Genomic DNA, 18,222 nt, shown 5'->3' with positions numbered 1-18,222 from the left:
TTTATTAACAAATATAATAATATTTTTAGGGTAAACTATACTGGAAGCCACTGAACCTTTAAGGTACATTCAATTTGGTCATCAAAATTTTAAAACATATATTGTGCACGAACCAGCAATCTCGGTAGTAAAAGAATTACTGTTAGAGGTTCAGATTCAAACACTATGAATGTCAGGAGTATTAACATTTAATATCAAATAATTTAAAGTTATATTTGAACAGACCTTATATCTACTCCAAATTAATAAAAAAAATATAATTATTTATAACGGTATCATATTTAACCACAATTGAATCAGCATGTTAAATGTTTTTTTTAAAATAAATCAATACTCTCCTCTGAAACGATAACATATATCATTGTTTTATTAGTCAATAAATATAAAACAAATACAAATATCAAAAGTCAATAAAGGCAAATTTAATAAAACAAAGAGAGTATTAATTAATTAAAAGAATTAACTTTTGTTATTCCGATTCAACTGTTATTAAATAGATAAACATGTCACATCAATTAAAGTAAATAATGTGACCAAAGTGTAAAAGAATTAAAATTAAATATTTTTAATATAAATTTTAAAGTCTAGTGACCAAAATAAAAATATTAATTTATCCTTTTCAATGTTCTTTCTTTCTTTTGTTCTCTTTTTGTCCATTTAAAGTGAAACAAGTTAACCCTCTTACCTTAGTTAAGCATCTTCTAGCATAAGAAGTCGAGGGGCCTGTTCACTCTGGAATCGTCTTTTATCATTTATCCATGTGCTTTGAATCTGCCTCATCCTGAAATTAAATTACTATGCAACAAATAATTATGTTTGCTAAGTGTACAATCCGATTAATATCATTTTTTTATTAAACTAAAATAAAAACTTAATGTGTAATCATACAAAATTAATAAATTTAAGATTGATTTTGAGGTTTGGTAATGAGATGATGAAGAATCTAGTCCAAGTACACATTACCAAATAGATAAAGCTCATTTTCTTCAATCAAAATCAAATAATTGATAGAGCCTGCTTGGACAAATGTGATTGGAGTTTTGCAATTTTTTCCCTTACATATATAACCATGTGATCTAGAAGAAGAAGATAATGGTATATGAATCCTGATACCTGTATGAAAAATCCAGATTCATCTGCTTTCTTATTTCTAGAATAGCTATCCATATATTCACTGCTAGCCAAGTAAGGAATTTTCCACCATTTATGCACAAAACTGCTAATAAAGTAAACTATAACAAAATATGATGATCTCTGAGCACTCATTCCTGAAAGCTGCTCAGTTTCAGCACCCAGAGCCAAGGGAGAGAAACTATAGAAAAACCCTACTCTCGACTTTCAAATAACTCTTACTGTATGACATATATCAAGGCTGCTGAAAAGAACAAAAAATACAGGACATTTCAAGTTTCAAACTCGAATCGTATCTTTAGATATCAGATGTTAAGAGTAGCTCAAGATGTTCAACCAAATTGCTCCAATGGCTGCTATAATGCTGTTGGGTCCCCGCCCCTCTTCCCCATATAATAAAAACCAATAAATTTAAAGCCTTGGATGTCTAAGAAACATGTCAGATACCAGTGAGGAGTTTTTTGACCAAGTTGATGAAGGATAGGCTGGGGTAGTGGGTTCCCAACGCCATGCATTGCATTGCAATAGCTCTTAGAGAAAACTTTCCCCTGCGAAAAAGGGTGAAATGTTGAAAAACTACCAAACAAGACATGAGCACCCTTTGCAAAAAGGGCTGCAAACATGCACGATAAGTAAATATCATTACGAAAACTTATACAAGAGAAAGAAATACAGAGATAAATACAGCATGAAACTTACAAAGAAAGAAAAAATCAGCATGAACGACAAAGGCACGTTATTCATATCATATTATAAGTAGCATATTTTGCCTACATTCATCATAACTGTCTTGAAGCAAAGGACAAAGAATTTGTACATACCTGTAATGTGCAGCAAAATCCTCTTAAGCAGGTACACACTGTCTCAGTACCTGTTACCAAGGAGATGGAGAAGCTAACCAAATTGAACTAATATTATTTTCAATAGTCATAACAATTGAATATCAATGAGGGGGTAGGGTCTTAGTTCACACTTTCTACTACAAAGAACAGGACCCAAAACAAACAGTAATAACTAACAAAGAATTTGGTGATTCCGGAAAAAACACAAATGCCCCGACCCCCACACTGCCTTAACTAATATCAACCTAAATAACTATACAATTTATGCCACCACCAACAACCGGTGGAATTTCTTACAAATAAATGTGGAACCAAAGACAAACCCATGCCAACAAATTTAACCACAAAATGATTTTAAAATACAAAGCATTTGCCAATCTTTCCAAACAAGACCGGAGGGGTAGCAAAGTCATGAGGAGGCTGGTGAAGCACTGCATGTTTTGTCATACTGAAACTTTTTTTTTTTGATAAACTGACTGAAAAACTTTCTCACATTATAGAGCAGTTACACTTGGATTCTAGCTTTGGAGGGTTCATACTGTCCATCTTAGTAGGAATATCAACATTGTGATTTGAAGGTTCATAGGCATTTTCGTCATTTACAGTCTCGGTAGGAATGGATTTTACACCAGTTTCTACCTGCCTGTGCCTGACTTTATGAGATTTCGAAGTCCATCTACCAACAGTTCGCCCCCGTAGGTCTTTCCTGTCAGAAGTGGATTTCCCCAAGATCGTCACAGTTGGCCTAGAACCTTCCAATGGCACTGAACTTTCAGTTTCAATGGCAATGCTTGCAGCCTCGTAGGCAAGATCATGGATAATGGAACTACAGAAAAGTATTGTGTCCATTGCTTCTTCAAGTGTCAGGCTTCGGGCCTTACTTCCTCCACGACATTCTACCAAGACAGTTGATTCCTCTGTTAAAAAGCATAAAAGTTCCATCAAAGACTAAACAAAATCTCACTGCCACTCGGTAACAAATCAGAGCTGAACTTTAGCAAATAATCAGATAGTGTGCAGCTTTGGGCTCTAAGGCTTTGCTTGGTTGAGTGGAAAATGGGAGGGAGTGGAAAAGTGGAAAGAAATGATTTTGAAGTATGCTTGGTAGGAAAGAAAAATGAGAGATGATCATTTTCCATCCTGTGTGTAAAAACAAATCCTCCCAGTTTGAAAGGAAAATAGGAGAGAACATGTGTGAGAGAAGTTATTTCAGAATTATGTAGCTTTCAAAAGCTTTACTCTCATTTTTAACTCTACCAAGCAAAAAATGTAAAGAAAATTAAATTTTCTTTCAATTTTTCCATCTTTCCTACCAAGCACACCACTGCAAAGAAAAAATGTATTTTCCATCTTTCCACTTCTCTACCCCTTTAATCTTCCATCCTTCCAATTTTCTTTCCATTCTACCCAGCAAAGCCTAAATTCGAAAAGGCATCGACATCAAGAATTAAAAAAAAATATAAATCTTATCTGATCCGCAAACTGAGGAATATCATTTTTTACATAGACATAAGGCCAAATCCATCTATTCTTATGTACGAAATGGAGTTAAAATAATTGTAAATAAAATTAGTTTGACAGTGCAAATATTGAAGAAGAAAAAAAAGTAACAGCGTGCAAATGGAGTTTAACATGACACCACTACAGGTATGCAAGAGTATGATTCATTGCAAAGCAAGCATTAATTTCCAATATTTGAAGTTAAAGCAGTCCTACGCAGAAAACACTACAACTAAAAGAGTCATTCAGGTTATCTAATATAAGGATAATGTCAACATCACAGCAACATGCTGGTAGATTGTGATACAATGATCTCTGATATACCTCTTTCTCAACACCTGAGATCAATTGCACTTAAGTGATCTAAAAAGTTGTGCTTGTCAGTACATGCCAGTACATAGTTTATATATTCATTATGCTTGTCTATCCCTTTCTTACCTTTTTTGACGAGCAGTAAGGAGGAAGAAATACCATACCTTTATGACCATGAATCCAAGATATAAATGATAACATTCACTTAGAGAAAAAATATTGACCATAACTTCCAATGTAAAGTAAATTCTTTGAAGATCAGAATTTGGCAACATATCTATGGGGGTAACCTAAACTCACGGAAAAACAACTCATACTCTTTTCTCTTATCCCTTATCTCTTATTGAAGCCACAGAAACTCATTCAAAACAAAGAGGCCATCCTCACATCGATTATCAGAGCAGTAATTGCCTTATCCACAGCTTTCCCAGAAGTGGCAAGTAATTAGCTGCTATAAATTGGGGAATGAAAACCTTATGAAGGTCGTGACTGAACTCAAACCAAGTAACTGAACAGATTTGAAAATAAAATCACTGATGAGAGTACAACTTTTATTAGAAACGCCAAAAATATTAAAGTAATATGGCAGTTTCTAAATATTTATCATTGTTAGGGTTAATAGTGATATGTAAACTTGTTACCCATCTCTGAAAAATGCAGACTTAATAGTTAATACTACTTTAATTTTATCGGAAATATGATCTATTGACCACTAATACGGATTGGGTACTATAAAGGCCCATTATGGGACGACCCTCCCAACTCAATTTGCTCCATTCACAAAGCCACGATTCAAATCCATGACCTTACTTAAGGGATCTAGTGCCTCATCCCATTAGACCAATTGGTTTAATTTTATCAAAAATGATAAAAGATACCCACAAATAAATATTCGATATCCACTGCTTCTCCATGGAATATTCCATTCATGATTAACTTTTGACCAATTTTAAGCCAACCTAAATTTAGAATGTTAAAATTGCACCTGCTAAAAGATGAGTGGTAAATTTGATCTCAGTTCTGGGTATAATGACAAACTTGAACCTTAACCCAAAGAAAAAGAGAAAAGGGGTCAATCATGATGGGTAGTCAATGAAGGATTAAAAGCAGCTCTTACTGTTGCTATTTACTGATCTTATTAATAAAACTACAAGAAAGCAACAATGGTTGAAGAAAGAATAATCTAACTTTCAAAAGGACTAGTATGGATAGTTCATGAAGTATTAAACATAGCATAAAATTGTTCATCACAAATATTGATAGACAAATCAAGAAACTTCTCAAGAACGCAAATGAAATTTTAATTCTCAAGTTGGAAGTGCGAAATAGATGGAGAGACAAAATGAAATAACTACATACCTAAAACACCATCTGCGTGATCTGAGATATTATGCTCCTCAACAGAAGCAGTAACATCCACACTTAAAGGTATAACATCTAAAAGATCCAAGGATATCTTCTTTTCCTTCCCCGAATTTGGAGGCAAGCCATCAAGTTCTGAACTGCAGGAACTCCGACAAGAATTATCAATTTCAATTTCTGAGATTGTAGTCAAAGAGCTGTGGCCAGCAGCCTCAATAGCATCTATACCATCAGGAGTATCATTTCGCATACCATGTTCTTCAAGAGTAGGATCCAGAGTGGTGGCTAATGCTTCAACACTTGAGGCTATCCTGGCATTACTTGGTAAGTTATCTCCATTTTCATATGAAACACTATAGTCATTGGGATGAAATGGTGCTGCTGTATTGTCCTCTGATGGCCCAGAGGTTGAAGTATCAGTTACTTGCGTACTTTCATTCCACTCAATACCATCAGTTTTGGGAACGGCAGCAGCAGGGAATGATGAATCTGCCTCTGAATTTTCTGAAGCTTTGGCTAGAGAAACTCCAGCTATTTCCTCTGCCTCCTCAAATTTCAGACTACGAACAGAACCCTCAAAGTTTTCATCATTCATACTAGATGCAAGACTTAAAGCTTGGTAATTATTGCTTGAACTTCGAGACAAAGTAAAGCTTTGAGGCTTTGCATTCACGTCATATCTGTAATTCTGCAACTCAGATTTTCTACCATTCAATTGTACACATGTATCTGTTTGCCTACATGAGCCCAATTCGACAGAGGATGATGCAGAGACACTTCCATGTCCAACAGAGCTTCTATAACTGTTAGAACTGTCTCTTGCATAAGAAAAATCTTCTGATGGAAGGGTAGCAAAGGTCCTACCTAGAACAACAGGCCCCTTGCTACTGCCTGACCTCTTTAACAGCACTGAAATACCTACAACTTCTGATGTATTAACCTTCAAACCAGAATGTTCATCAGAGTAATTCAACTGCTGACCTCCTGTGTCCATCTCAGGTATAGAATAACCAACAGTTGATTCAACCATCTCTTGCTGATAACCAAGCCTCTGCTCACCTCCCTCTGCCAGAGAACCTCCAAGAGAATTTTCTTGAGAGAAATTTTCACTTTGCTTGATATTTTTTTCCTGATAAGAAATCCAGGGATCAACTGCATCAGTAACTTGCAATGGTGAACCAGACAATCCGAGAAAGGGTTTATCCTCTTCAGAAATTCTCATAGACAACCCTGGGTAATTCACTGCATCAGAAATGTCACCAGCGATTACATCATGTTGCCTACTGCAATCTGTGCAAAGACTGATTTCTTCTTCAACCTGCTCAATAACACGATACCTGCAACCACATTTAGAACAAATTTTTGCATTCTCAAAACTATCAACTTCTGAAAGGTCTCCCCTGTCACACAGAGCATCAGAATTTGAACTCATTTCCACTTCAAGACCATGGTGACTTAACTCCTCAGAGTGGCCTCGGTCACATTGCATTGCAGAGTCTCTATCAGCATCTTCAACAAGAATATTACATCTTTCATAGCTAGCATCCTGGTTTACTACATCCATCTTATCGAAGGCAAAAACCTCTTCTAGAACACTGACATAAGGTCCCCTTCTGCATTCACTTGCCATGTCATCATATTGGTCGCTTCCTTCAGTATCAAACAAAGTACTTGTACCTTGATCAGAATTTGCATTACGGCTGGTGGCAACAGATGAATTCTTTGACATCAAAGAAGGATGTGCAGAACTGCCCTTCCCAACAAAATAAGTGGTACTTGGAACACTAGATAATAGAGGTCTGAACATATTTGGAGGACTCTTCCGATGATCCTGCATCAAAATATTGATTACAATGAACTATAAGGTCTGAATTGATGACCAAGAACATTTGATATGCATTAATTATGCACAAAAAGTCTAAATAAGAACAAGTGAATGCATCAGGGTTAACAAGACACCGCATGAATTCTTTCACAACTATCTTAAATTTCTTTTTGCTTAGTAGTAAAGATTTAGACCATGCAAATTGCATTGAAGTTCTTGAGTTATTTAACAAATTAAAACACATCAAAAGAAAGCCAACAGCTCCAAAAGTTTACTTAAATACGAAATGTGGTTTATAGAATGCAGTAGTTCAATAGGAAGTTCTGGAGTTCTGACTTTCTTTCCCCTTTCAAGACATACCAGATTAAATTAAGCATTCAGGTCACTTCCAAAAACTTCATCTAGCAATTAATTCTGACTATGGTTCTCACAATGCTTACTGACTAGTAGGATCACATCAAACCCATCGATTTAAATTATACCATCAAGTTTACCGCCCCTAGATATATGGCATTAGCCGGACATGACACAGTACAATGATCTTCCATATCTCTTTTCCCATTAACAAATAGTCTAAATCTATAACTTCTTAGTGAAAAATACTGGAATAAAAACAATCATCTGTTGCAAGTCATTCAGAAAGGAACTAAATAAACTATAGCAAATAAAGCAAGGTAGGTTCAGAACATTAGAGCAGACAAGTTAACTACTAATATTTTGACACTTGTATAAGGACCCAAACAGATGTAACAGATGCGTATCAACCTAAAAAAGGTAATAAATACCATTTGGCGAAGAGCAGAATCAAAGGAATGATTTGGAGCAGAACTTGGTGAAAACACTCTAGCTGATTTCTTGTTAAAGGGGGTTGGCCCCTTGTTATTTGTGTATGTGTCAAGCCTCCTTGAAACAGAAAGGGTAGATCCACTAAGAGGAATAGATTGTAGAGTGTCTACATCATCATCACCAGATGATGCTATAGATCCTTTACTGTATGAGCTTACTTGGTCCCGATCATGACTATGAGATGAGCTGACACTTCTAGAGGCAGTTGGCGACATCGATTTCCTGCCAAATCTTGCATCCCTTCCATTTCTAGATGCAGGGGAGGAAACCCTCACATATGATGCTGGTCGATCAGCCAGAGAAGTACGAAGATTGGGCGGTGTATCTAAGAAGAAACCGGGGATATTTGACTGCCATGCCCTTATTTTTGGTGATGTAGAGTTTCCCCTACTTGTCCTCATAGGAGATGTTCCCCTTCCCTCTGTGCTTGTCCTTTGAGGAGTAGGTGTAGAAGACCTTCGAACGGGTGCTGAACTTTTACTAGGGGAAGGAGATTGTCTCCGAGTTGGAGTAGGTTGCCTTATTGGACTGGACTGAGGTGCTGAAGATGGTCTTCCTCGAGATTGAAGTGTGCTACTCCCAGACCGAGGTGATGGACTTAAACGATTTGGACTTGGACTGCCCCTACTGCTTCTGTAACTCTTGTCCATCTGCATATTGTTCACAGAGGATTAAGGGTGAAGATTTAGAAAGAATAAGATCAGACTTTCAAGATAAAACTATAATGAATGTTGAATTATTTCATTAATGCACATTTTCATTCCATAAGAGTGATATGGCAACATACTGTGGATGATCTTGATATGGAAATGGGTTGAGTCTGAGGTCTACCCCTACGAGCAATGTTAGCTGGAGGTTGCTCATCATCCAACGAAGGAAAAAGGGGGGTGTCAGGTGGAGTTAATAACCTTCAAAATCACCAAGAATGACAATTTGTGAGGGCCAAAAAACTTCCAAGTACATATAACAGCTCAATAGCATGCAATGAATGAAATAAAAATGATAAAATAATACTAATTTCTTGCCTAGGCCATTGGCAATGACTTTATTCTTACATACACCAAACATTAACACGCCAACTAACATGAAGATTATATTACTATTTCAGCTTAGTTCAAAAACAAAAAGTTCATTCAAAAATCTCTGCAGAGGAAATTATGACCTACCATTCATAGTCATTTTTCTCTTCATCTGCAACAAGGAGTTCACTAGTCTCCCCTCGAACAGGAACAGATATTCCAAGCTTGAAATCTGAAAAATATTTCAGTTTTGTAGCTGTAAACAATAATTCAAAACCAAAGAAAACAGACAATGACGTTAGTTTGCAGACTCTAGTCTACGTTCCTCAATTCACAGGAAAATAAGCCAATACAACTGAAATCAAAAGGAAAAATAGAAAATTACAAAATGAGTCTTCCAAGTCATCCGAGGACTGAAGCAAAAAATATTCCCTTTCTTTGGACTGCATATCATTGAACAATGCAAGGTCGTCATCTTTTTCTTGTACATACAACCCGCCCTCCAAACTACGCCATCTTTTGTGGGTTTCCCCTCTCAGTTCCTTCCGTGGAGAGTGTCTAAATGCTGGAGAAGGAGGCATCTCTGCTGCCCTAATCGACCCTACTGAAACAATCACAACAATCCCCCAACAATCTAGTAATTAACCAGCAATCTTGTCCCATAATTTACTCCCAACTTGCCCCTTTTCGTGTTTCATCCAAGCAACTTCAAAATAACTGAAAAAAAAAGGTGTAATGCCTGTTTCTCGAAATAGAATGCTTGATACAAAATCTTTATAAACTGTCAAATTTTAGAGAATAACTATGATGATCATATACTCCAAAAAGGGAACTTCAGCAGCAGCAACTAAACAATAACCACCAAATTGAGGTGAAAAATAGCCACCAAATTGAGATGCTCGTAGTGAAATGCAAGTTCCGAACCCTAGAATTCCATCAAAATTAACTGTAAAATACCTACAATGACCAAAAGCCAAAGTCAAAAGTCAGAATTTTCAGCCACCAGTAACCTCCAAGCAGAACCCTTCCAGCGCCGCTCAAAATTAGTGACGATATCAGTTCACCTGCAGACACAATTTTATCTGTGTCATTTGAAAATGATTTCAGTAATGGGGCGATCTAGAATTTTGGTCTTGGTTGGGCCGTCGTCCCAAATTTGTTTCCATATGTTATTTTATCATATTATTTCTTTTCATATTTAGGAAACTCTAAAACATATATAAATCAGACATTTAAAAATATAAAAGAAAAATTCCAGAAAAAATAAAAAAGGAGTAAAATTTAAAAAGGGAACTTTGAAACAAGAAATGTGAGATCTGAAAATAGGGTTGGAATTTATTATAGAATTTTTTGGAGGGGTTTGAAGCTAGAAATAGGGTCCGAAAACTTAGGATCCATGAATTAAGGTTAGGATAAGACCAAATAATTTGACCTGCTTGGCAGATTCGATCACAATGAATTTATGATAAACCCTTGATTTCAACAAAGCAAAGAATTGACAAGACCAACATCAACAAACCCTGAAAGGGTCACAATTCTCCAACAAATCACAAGAATAAACCATAATTTTTCCTGTTTCATTTTCTTAACAAAAATAAACAGAAAAAATGAACAGAATATAAACAGATACCCATCAGCAAAGTAAAGAAAAAGCAAGCATTTGCTGGCAGTGGGTTAAGCTCTTTTTATGGTTTTCAAGGATTCTTAAGTTCGGCTTGTTGTCTCCAAAAAAAATCAAAACAGGTTAATACCTTGAGGAGGACCGTAAGGTAGTTCGTCTTAAATCCGGTGACCATCTAACAGCAGAATGTGGCGGTTTAAATGTTAGAAACCGCAGGACTCGTGCTTAGATTTAGTGCTTTCGGTGTTGATTTTGAGAAAACTAGGCTGATTTCGGGGTTTATAAGTAAAAATAATGAGTATTCTTGTCAAAATTTGGAAGTTACAAGGTTAACGGATAGCCGTGAACGGTGGTTGCCGCGACGGCTGAAACGAAGTGGTACACTAGAGAAACAGATGGTAATTAGATTCTATTTTCTTGGTTCTGAGGGAACAAGTAAAAATTTTAATGAAATAAAAAAGGAGATGTAATTTATAAAGATGCTCGTGTCGGGTTGCGCACAGGGTCCGCGCAATGACCAATTCGTCCACCCGACCCGATCAATGCATTCTTCTTTTCTTTTTTAGGATAAACTACACGAGTGACCAATCAACTATTACTCTATTTCGTTTTTACTACCAGTGTTTCTATTTCATCAATCAGACCACCCAACTATTTAAATGATTCAATCAAGTTGTCGTAACCGTCCTTTGAGTAGATTCGGAATCGAGTTTCGAATTAATTTAATGTGATGGAGTCGCCACCGATCATTTTAATTTGGTTGATCAGATACCATAACTTATCGTTGTTTGATCTATAACTTACTAAAAATTTGTCGGATTCGGAAGTCAATTACAGTCAGGGAATGATTAGCACCCCTGTATTGCCCATTCGGTACCAATTTGATTTCTCGATTGTCTTAATTGCGAAAATTAAAATTTAGAAGTTCAATCCTAATTACTTACCTTTGACGACCATATGTGATTTAATTGAAGTCATTTTTCTTGGTGACCTTTTACGTTCCGGCGTCCGTTCCTCCTCCGAGTCGACGCTAGCCTTGATTTTCTTGTGATTTTCCTTAGCTATTTTTAATGTTATTTTGTTTGATTTCTTTTTCGTTTTTTTCTCTTGATGTCTTACTTTGATGCCTTTCGGGGTTTATATAACCCCCAACAATGGTTATTTTCGAGTATCTCGGGGGTTGTTTCCCCTGTTTTCTAATTTATTCGAGCTTGAGGATGTCCCCCTCGCCGAAAATCTTGGGAGATCCTATTGTTGCTTGATTTCACTTCGATTTTGCTTTGGTTTGGGTGGTTTAATATGCCCCAATTCTTTCGGTCTGATGACCTTACTGGCGCATGGCTTCCATGCGCAGTTACCAATCGCTCCTGATGAAATCTAGCCGTTGGATCAAATCTCGTTGGGTCAGGCGACTCGGGCTTCTACCTGTTGGGCTCCAGTCGGGTTGTCCTGTTGGGTATTCATGCTTTACTCCTTGCTTCCCGGTCTTGGCCTATTGGGTCCGACGGGCCCTGACTTAGACCCTTGCATCCTTACCTTCGTTGGATCATGACTCCTTTTGGACTTAGACTCTTATTGGACCTAAAACAAAGATGAAATAAATAAAATGAAATAAAAATAAATAAAAATAAAAATAGATAAGAAAAAATAAAATAAAATATTAATAATAATAATATATAATAATATGTATATATTAAAAACTATATAAAATATATTAATTTCAAAAACAATATAATATGTTTTCAAAAATTACATATATTATATACGTTTTCAAAAACTATTTTTAAAAAACTATATATTATACGTTTTCAAAATTATATAATATGTTTTCAAAAACTATATTATATATTTTCAAAAACTATATATACTATATATTTTTTAAATTATTATTATATATATTATCATATATACTATATAATATAAAAAACATCTAATAAATATCCTTGAAGTCCTAGACGAAAATAAATGTCTACACAAACCATATGCCATTAACTTTTAACTGATAAGCTGACGTAACAATTAATAAAATTAATATAATTATATATTTGATCCTCAATACTTGCACATTTTATTAGTTTGATCTTAATTTTAATTTAATTTAATAAATTTAATCCTTTAATTAAATGATGAGATTTTTTTTAATTCAATTTTTTTAATTCAATTTTTTTTCTTTCAATCAGACGGTTATACATGCTACCATCTGGTAGAAGAAAAAACAAAGAACAAAGAATGAGTTAAGGAGGGAGCCACATGATTTAAACCTATATAAGTGAGGACAGTGCACGCCCTAGCCATTGAACCAAGCTCAACCATTAAATTATATTTTACACAATAACATATATACCTTATACCGTAATTAATGCCATGAAAAAAGAAACGAAAAATTCACATATTGAGATTTGAACTTAGGCCAGATAAAGCACTAAAACACACTTAACCACAGAAACAATTATTATAATTAGTGGACGGTTGAGGACAGTAGTGAAATAGATCGCAAACATGGAAGCTCTCGAGGCGCACGTTAGCTGGCCTAATGTGTTCTCCGATCTCCTTCTTCGATTCTAATTTATCGCTGGGCTCTTTCTTTTTTGCGTTGTTGCTGGTTTTATTTTGATTTTGCATGGATTCGAAGGCTCTTAAACTAGATTGGAGGAAGCTTTTTGTGGGGACGGAGGAGCAGTCCCTGGATTTCTTTCCCCCTGAGGTCCTGGATGGTACCACTACTGTTAAACTGCCTTTGACGGTGTTTGAGGAGGGTATTGCCGAATGGAACTCTGCGACTGTTGGCCAATTTATTGGTGCTACTCCAAATTTTGAATCGATGCAGCGGATTATTAACTCGCTCTGGGGGAAATCTTCGCCAGTAAAGGTAAGCTTAGCTGGTTCGAATCTTTATGTTTTCTCATTCATGAACGCTTCTGTTAGGGACTGGGTGCTTGAGAATGGACCTTGGCATGTCCAGAATAAACCTCTGGTGCTGAGGAAATGGGAACCTTGTATGTAGAAACTTGATTTTGATCTCTCTGTTATGCCTGTTTGGTTTCATCTTTATAACGCCCCGTTGGAATTATACTCTAGGAAAGGTCTCAGTTACATTTCCAGTGCTTTAGGGAATCCACTGTATATGGATTCCATTACTGCTTCTAGGAAGAGACTGGAATATGCGAAGGTGTGTGTGGAGATCATTGCGGGGTTCAGGATTCCTGAAGAGGTAAATGTTGCCCTTAAGAATGGATCCTTGGCTACTATAAAGGTCTTTGTTCCGTGGTTACCAAAATCTTGCTCCTGTTGTAGAACTTTTGGGCACTTGGCAAATAGGTGTGCTGTGTCTCAGAAGGTGAAGCACGAGGTTAAAGTTTGGAGGGAAAAGGGCATCAGCTCCTCCGAGCTCTGTGATAAGGGAAAGATGGATTCAATTGTTATTCAGAGTTCATCTCATGTGCTTTCCGATTTGCCTTTGGGCTCCTTAGGTAATGTTAGCTCTGCTCTTGGTGCTGGCGTTTCAAACCATGAGTTGTTGGTTGGTAATGCTGTGGAAACAATGTTTCAGCCTTACAAGACTTGCCTGGTATTTCTCACCTTGTAGTTGTTGATGGCAGTATTCGGGTGGATGATTCTAATAAGGTGGAGTCTGCTTCTGTAGTGTGTAAGGAGGATCCAAAGATTGCATATGAGGGAGAATGTGTGGTGGCTGGTTCTGTTGGCCTTGATCACACTCTTAGCTCCTCCTTAGTTGAGGAAGTGGCTCTTAAGGTATTACAGGAGGATACATGTTCTGTGGGGGATTTCCCTACTTTAAAAGATTCTATGGCTTCAAATAAGAAGGCTAGAGGGAGGAAGAAAGGTAATACTGGTTCTTCTAGTAAATTTGAATCGCTAGCTGAGGGAGGTGTGCTTGATGGTCCGAGAAAGGCTCGGGTGGCCTCCTTAGGAGTTGCTGCTTTGCTTAACAAAATCAAGTCTAAAAAGAGAAATCTTGTGGATAAAGCAAAAATTAGTGGTAATGTGGGGACTGGAAGTGGTGTAGGTCCTGCTGCAAACTGATGATAGTGAGTTTTTGGAATGTAAGAGGGATTAATAACCCTCTTAAGTAACATAAGGTGTTTAAAAGGCTAGTGGATTTGGGAGTTGATGTCGTTTGTCTCTTGGAAACCCGTATTAGAAGAATTAATTCTATGAAGTTTTACTCAGCTTACTTTGATGATTGGTATTTGGTAGGTAATTCTGATTTTGCAGAGGGGGGCAGCATTTGGATTCTATAGAGGAAACAATGGTCCTTCTCTATTTTGAGTGCTAGTGATCAGTCTCTCTCCATTGCTGGCAATATTAATGGCTGTAGGACACTAATTACCGCTGTTTATGGCAGTAATAGTGGGATTGGCAGGAGAGGTTTATGGGATCATTTGAGGAGTTTGGAAAGCTTGGTTGGTTCTTCCCCCTAGGTGGTTGGAGGGGATTTTAATGTTGTTCTTAGTGCAGATGAGAGCTCTGATTTTGAGTCCTTGGGTGTGCACAGCTCCTCTGATATGGAAGATTTTCAAGACTGTTTAGGAGATTTGGACCTGTTGGACCATCATTTCCTTGGTCCCACTTTCACCTGGTCTAATAGGCAAGATAAGGGTTTTCTTGCTCGCAAGCTTGACAGGATTTTGGTTAATCCTGAATGGCTAACTGCTCATCCCGATTCTTTTGCTGAATTCAAGGCACAGGGTGCTTCAGATCATTGCCTTGGTATGATCTGGACACAGAATGATGCTTTGGCTAGGAGGCCTAAGCCTTTCAAGTTTTTTAACGGTTGGACTTCAAATGTTGGTTTTATGGGAGTTGTTAAGCTTTCTTGGTTGGAGCAGTGCGCGGGCAATCCTATGCAAAGACAGTTTTCTAAATTGAAAAGACTTAAGCCTAGATTGAAGGAGCTAAATAAGGAGCATTTCTCTGACATTTTCCAGCAGGGTGCTTAATAAAATAACAGAACTGGAGAGGATTCAACTGCTTAATCTCAGCTGCACTGATCAAATAAGTATTGAGGAAGAGAGAAATATTCATGCTGAGCTGGTTGATTTGGAGATTGCTGAGTCTGAATTTTATAGGCAAATTGCAAAGGTGCACTGGTTAAGAGAGGGGATCTTAACACTAAATTTTTCCATCAAAGGGTTGAGTCTAACAAGAAGAGGAATATTATCAAGGTTTCATTGTCTGGAAGTGGTCAGTATCTGGATTCATTTGATGATATAGCGAATGAGTTAGTGAACTTCTTCACTAACCTTATTGGGACTACTGATCCAATGGTAGAAAATTTTCCTGTGGAGTGGCTCAAGGACTTATTGAACTACTCTCTGCCAGAAGGTGCTGGTTATATGCTCATAAAGGAGGTGGATGACAAGGAAATAAAAGAGGCTTTGTTTAGGCAAGGTAATGGCAAGAGCCCTGGCCCTGATGGTTTCTCCTCTTGGTTCTTTAAAGCAGCTTGGGATGTGGTTGGAAATGATTTTTTAGCTGCAGTAAGGTATTTCTTCCACTCTTCATCTCTGCTGCCAGCTTTCAATGCTACCTCTATTATCTTAGTCCCTAAGTCTTTGAATGCTTGCATGTCAAAGGATTTTAGGCCAATTTCTTGTTGCTCTGTGGTATACAAAACAATTACTAGGATTATCACTACTAGGTTGGCTCTTATCTTTCCTAGTATGATTTCCCCTAGTCAATCTGCTTTTGTTAAAGGTAGGAATATTGTTGACAATACCTTGCTAGCCCAGGAGATAGTTAAAGGCTATTCTAGGAAAAGTCTCTCCCCTAGATATGCCATAAAGATTGACTTACAGAAAGCATTTGATTCTGTAAATTAGGAATTCCTAATGACTGTGCTTGAGGCTATGGGCTTACCTGGGCAGTTTTGTGGTTGGATAAAAGCTTGTATCACTACTCCTCAGTTTTCTGTCTCTTTAAATGGTAGTTTAGTGGGATTCTTTAAGGGTGCTAGAGGAGTTAGACAAGGGGATCCTCTATCCCCTTATCCTTTTGTACTGGTTATGAATGTCTTCTCCTCTTTACTGGATGTTGCTGCCAAAAGAGGTGTCTTTAAATACCACCCTAAGTGCAAGAGGATCTCCCTCACATACCTTTGCTTTGCTGATGACTTGCTGGTTTTTTGCCATGGATCTTTTGATTCTGTGATGGGCGTTCTTAGCACATTAGAGACTTTCTACAAGCTTTCTGGCCTTAGACTCAATGCTATGAAAACTGAGCTTTATGCTTGTGGTGTATCTGACCTTGTCCATGGGCAAATAAAGGCTGGAACAGGCTTTAGAGTTGGTAATCTCCCTGTTAGGTACCTTGGTGTACCCTTGGTTACCAGGAAGCTTACTAGTAAAGATTGTACTTCTTTGGTAACTAAAATTAAGGAAATTTGAGTAAATGGGCCAATAAGAGGCTGAGCTTTGGGGGTAGATTGTAGCTCATTAAATCTGTTATATTTAGTATTTTTAGCTATTGGAGTAGACATCTTATCTTGCCTAAGGGAGTCATAAGGGATGTTGAGAAATTGTGCATGAGGTTCTTTTGGAAAGGGAGTGATTCCTCAGCTAGAGGGGCTCGGGTGAACTGGAAACAGATATGCTTATTAAAATCTGAGGGAGGCTTGGGTTTAAGGAGCTTGACAGATTGGAGCAAATCATGTTGCTTACTGCTGATTAAGAAGATTTTGGCAGGGGAAGATTCCCTTTGGATTGCTTGGGTGAACTCTTATTGCTTTAGATCAGTGGATTTCTGGCATGCTGATTACAGGGCTCACTTTAGCTGGATCTTAGCTAAAATGTTTAAGCTGAGGAGTGAAGCTAGCAGTTTGTTCTGTTCTATTAGTAACTGGTCTCAAGTTAATGCTCGGTGGATTTGGGATAATATTCGTTGTAGAGGTGAGAAGGTTAGTTGGCATCGGCTTGTATGGTTTCCTGGCCATATTCCAAATTTTTCAATGATATCTTGGATGGCAATGTAAGACAGATTGTCAACTAAAGACAGGCTTGCAAGGTTGGGTATAGCTGTTGATAGTGGTTGTGGTTTGTGCAGATCTGGTTTTGAGTCTCGTGATCACATTTTTTCTGATTGTGCCTATGTTGTGGGAGTTTGGCATGCCATCTTGCATGCTTGTGCACTTAATCTGGGGCCTTTATGCTGGAATGACCTTGTCTGCTGGTTGCTGCTGAACCTTAAAGGGAAGTCTCTATTGGTTCATATCCTTAAGCTGGCCTGGTCTGGGTTCATTTATTTCATCTGGGAGGAGCGTAATCACAGGCTATTTAGAGGTAAGACTCGCTCGATCGATGCCATTGTAAGTAGAATTAAAGAAGTTGTAAGTATTAAAATGTATGGATGCCGCATGAATAGGCTAGATGCAGTAAATAGACAGTTGTGTATAGATTGGGGTTTGATGTAATGGGTTGATGGGTTATGGTTGTTGCAGCTAGTCTGCATTCTTTGGATGAATAAAAATTTTACTTATCCAAAAAAAAATTATTATAATTAAATATTAAATGAATATAGTTTATAAATATTTTAAACTCTAATTATTATAAATCAGAAGAAAATCCGTGTTAAATTTTTTATATTTAAAAACTAAATTTAATATTTTTTTCTTTTTTATATTTATAATTCATTGGTTATATATAATTATTAAATTGAGTTTTTTAATCTAATTAATATTTTTTATTAAAAAATAAAATGTACAAATCATTTATATTTTAATTAATTTCCTTTTGGATCGCATAATTT

The 18,222-nt window shown here is 36.9% G+C and overlaps 3 protein-coding genes and 1 long non-coding RNA gene across 5 annotated transcripts; 2 read left to right on the top strand and 2 right to left on the bottom strand.

The window, feature by feature from the left end:
* Positions 1-1,326: 1,326 nt before the first annotated feature.
* Positions 1,327-2,418, bottom strand: LOC120215320. The gene is made up of 2 exons (XR_005524932.1): positions 1,953-2,418; positions 1,327-1,679 (listed from the first exon to the last, which is right to left on the bottom strand). It is a non-coding gene; the product is annotated as an uncharacterized LOC120215320 (long non-coding RNA).
* A 28-nt stretch (positions 2,419-2,446) lies between these two features.
* On the bottom strand, positions 2,447-9,609 carry LOC120215319. Of its 2 annotated transcripts, none has more exons than XM_039213031.1 (7): positions 9,223-9,609; positions 8,985-9,093; positions 8,606-8,726; positions 7,758-8,468; positions 6,300-6,978; positions 5,145-6,116; positions 2,447-2,890 (listed from the first exon to the last, which is right to left on the bottom strand). In XM_039213031.1, exons 1-7 carry the CDS (start codon positions 9,416-9,418, stop codon positions 2,463-2,465), a joined length of 3,216 nt encoding a protein of 1,071 aa, XP_039068962.1. In that variant the 5' UTR covers positions 9,419-9,609; the 3' UTR covers positions 2,447-2,462. The 2 variants fall into 2 exon arrangements, with proteins under 2 accessions (XP_039068962.1, XP_039068961.1); XM_039213030.1 differs by having other exon boundaries at positions 5,145-6,123; positions 6,301-6,978.
* A 3,348-nt stretch (positions 9,610-12,957) lies between these two features.
* Positions 12,958-16,301, top strand: LOC120215148. The gene is made up of 7 exons (XM_039212901.1): positions 12,958-12,978; positions 13,091-13,327; positions 13,463-13,928; positions 14,009-14,481; positions 14,721-14,847; positions 14,938-15,411; positions 15,562-16,301. The coding sequence occupies exons 1-7, from the start codon at positions 12,958-12,960 to the stop codon at positions 16,299-16,301; spliced, it is 2,538 nt and encodes an 845-aa protein (XP_039068832.1).
* Positions 16,302-16,310: 9 nt separating this feature from the next.
* LOC120215147 lies at positions 16,311-17,940 on the top strand. Its single transcript, XM_039212900.1, has 4 exons — positions 16,311-16,841; positions 16,973-17,445; positions 17,521-17,756; positions 17,915-17,940. The coding sequence occupies exons 1-4, from the start codon at positions 16,311-16,313 to the stop codon at positions 17,938-17,940; spliced, it is 1,266 nt and encodes a 421-aa protein (XP_039068831.1).
* Positions 17,941-18,222: the final 282 nt, after the last annotated feature.

The sequence above is a fragment of the Hibiscus syriacus genome, unplaced genomic scaffold, assembly GCF_006381635.1.
Source record: "Hibiscus syriacus cultivar Baekdansim isolate YM2019G1 unplaced genomic scaffold, ASM638163v2 tig00110114_pilon, whole genome shotgun sequence".
In the NCBI taxonomy this organism is placed as follows: Eukaryota; Viridiplantae; Streptophyta; class Magnoliopsida; order Malvales; family Malvaceae; genus Hibiscus; species Hibiscus syriacus.
The sequence above is the reverse complement of the archived record's forward strand: the minus strand, read 5'-3'. Positions and strand labels throughout refer to the sequence as shown.

What these genes read in the sequence shown, in the direction of transcription:
- LOC120215147 (XM_039212900.1), top strand. Translation starts at nt 16,311, where the DNA reads ATGACTGTGCTTGAGGCTATGGGCTTACCTGGGCAGTTTTGTGGTTGG. An exon ending in ATGATATCTTGGATGGCAAT is followed by an intron (nt 17,446 to 17,520) that starts GTAAGACAGATT and finishes TGGTTTGTGCAG; the next exon opens with ATCTGGTTTTGAGTCTCGTG. An exon ending in TAATCACAGGCTATTTAGAG is followed by an intron (nt 17,757 to 17,914) that starts GTAAGACTCGCT and finishes TGGTTGTTGCAG; the next exon opens with CTAGTCTGCATTCTTTGGAT.
- LOC120215148 (XM_039212901.1), top strand. Translation starts at nt 12,958, where the DNA reads ATGGAAGCTCTCGAGGCGCAC. An exon ending in TGGAAGCTCTCGAGGCGCAC is followed by an intron (nt 12,979 to 13,090) that starts GTTAGCTGGCCT and finishes ATGGATTCGAAG; the next exon opens with GCTCTTAAACTAGATTGGAG. An exon ending in CTCTGACATTTTCCAGCAGG is followed by an intron (nt 15,412 to 15,561) that starts GTGCTTAATAAA and finishes CAAATTGCAAAG; the next exon opens with GTGCACTGGTTAAGAGAGGG.
- LOC120215319 (XM_039213030.1), bottom strand. Translation starts at nt 9,418, where the DNA reads ATGCCTCCTTCTCCAGCATTTAGACACTCTCCACGGAAGGAACTGAGA. An exon ending in TGACTTGGAAGACTCATTTT is followed by an intron (nt 9,094 to 9,222) that starts GTAATTTTCTAT and finishes TATTGTTTACAG; the next exon opens with CTACAAAACTGAAATATTTT. An exon ending in GAGAAAAATGACTATGAATG is followed by an intron (nt 8,727 to 8,984) that starts GTAGGTCATAAT and finishes GTGATTTTGAAG; the next exon opens with GTTATTAACTCCACCTGACA.